The sequence below is a fragment of the Quercus suber genome, unplaced genomic scaffold, assembly GCF_002906115.3.
Source record: "Quercus suber isolate HL8 unplaced genomic scaffold, Cork oak 2.0 scaffold_135, whole genome shotgun sequence".
In the NCBI taxonomy this organism is placed as follows: Eukaryota; Viridiplantae; Streptophyta; class Magnoliopsida; order Fagales; family Fagaceae; genus Quercus; species Quercus suber.
The window spans coordinates 1,046,521-1,047,886 of NW_027069597.1; the positions used below are offsets into that span (position 1 = coordinate 1,046,521).

General features: G+C 42.4%; 1 protein-coding gene across 1 annotated transcript; it reads right to left on the reverse strand.

Moving 5' to 3' along the window:
• Positions 1-535: 535 nt before the first annotated feature.
• LOC112034854 (uncharacterized) lies at positions 536-967 on the reverse strand. The gene has a single exon (XM_024067666.1). The coding sequence runs from the start codon at positions 965-967 to the stop codon at positions 536-538; it is 432 nt and encodes a 143-aa protein (XP_023923434.1).
• Positions 968-1,366: the final 399 nt, after the last annotated feature.

Below are 1,366 nucleotides of genomic sequence, written 5' to 3' on the forward strand. Positions count from 1 at the left end.
CAACATGCAATAATGCAATTCGCAATCAAAACCTTTATACTTGCAATTATAGTAAAATTAAGACAGTATTACCAAACTAATACACTAAATAGTAACAATATGATTCAAAACAAGTCAACTCAAAGTCTTCCCATTCTAGCATTACATTCGGATTGAGTCAGAATCAACATGCGATAACGCAATTTGCAATCATAAGCCTTTCAACTTGCAATTATAGTAAAATTCAATCAAAATTACCAAAATAATAGACCATTCATCAAACACAAGCAAGTTGTCCCAAATTCTAATTGAGAATTAATTGTAAAATCAGGGCATCAATAAGAACCACAGAAACTCAAAATAATCAATGGATCTGCGATTATAGATCTAGAATTGGAAAATTTTGGATGAATTTATTATTGATTTCAGTTCTATCTAACAAAATTTTTTTCTTCTTGTTTTTTTTTTCACATAATTGAACAAAGTACAAACAACTACATATAGAACCCTCTCTACAACATGAAAAATCTTTGACTAAGAATCGAAGTAATCCATTTCAGTGAGCGAGGAGAATGTCATTACTGAACGAATCGATGACGGAATCGGGCGAGTCCTGGACCGAGTTAGGGATCGGGTTGAGGAAAAACACAGACTTAGCCGCCACGAGCTTCTTCCTCTGGGGGCAGCGCGGGCCGTAGATCCTGCCGGAGAAGCAGGGGATACCGTCGGTGAAGGCGTTGGCCGAAGCTTGTTGAGCGGCGGCGTTGGAGGACGGTGGAGATGACGGCGGGGTCGTGCGGTGGAGAGAGATCGAGGTGGAGGAGGAGAGGAGGTAGAGCGAGTTGACTCGGTGAGTCCGGTGGGCGCTGATTCGGGAGTCGCGGATTTGGGCTAGGGCGCCGGGCTTAAGGTACTTGTGGAAAGGCTCGGATCTGGTTGGTGAGGAAGAGGAGAAGGGCTTGGTAGATGCTCTGATTCTACGGTTCATGGTGAATGAAGAGGAAGAGAGAGATAGAGAGATTAGGGTTTGAGAGAGAAAGAGAGAGAGAGTGTGGGGCATTGAGAAAATGGAGTAGTGAAGGGGTTTTTATTTTAAAGTGAAGAAGGGGGAGAGGCGGGAAAGAAATGGAGGGAGGGATAGAGGAACGTGGGGTTTTCAAAGGGAGATAGAGTGGCGCGGAAGGAGAAATATCTTAGGAAGGAACCTCAATTATGAGGTTTTACCCCCCCCTCATACACTACTTTTCTTTACCTTCTGACGCGTGCCCTCTTCTGTCCTTATTAAGACTTGTTTTTTTTTTTTGGCTTCTATGTGTATCCCAACCAAGAGGAGACCCCCCTTAAAAAAAAAAACCAATAGGAGATTTTTTTTCCCCATTTTTAATTT

What these genes read in the sequence shown, in the direction of transcription:
- LOC112034854 (XM_024067666.1), bottom strand. Translation starts at nt 967, where the DNA reads ATGAACCGTAGAATCAGAGCATCTACCAAGCCCTTCTCCTCTTCCTCA.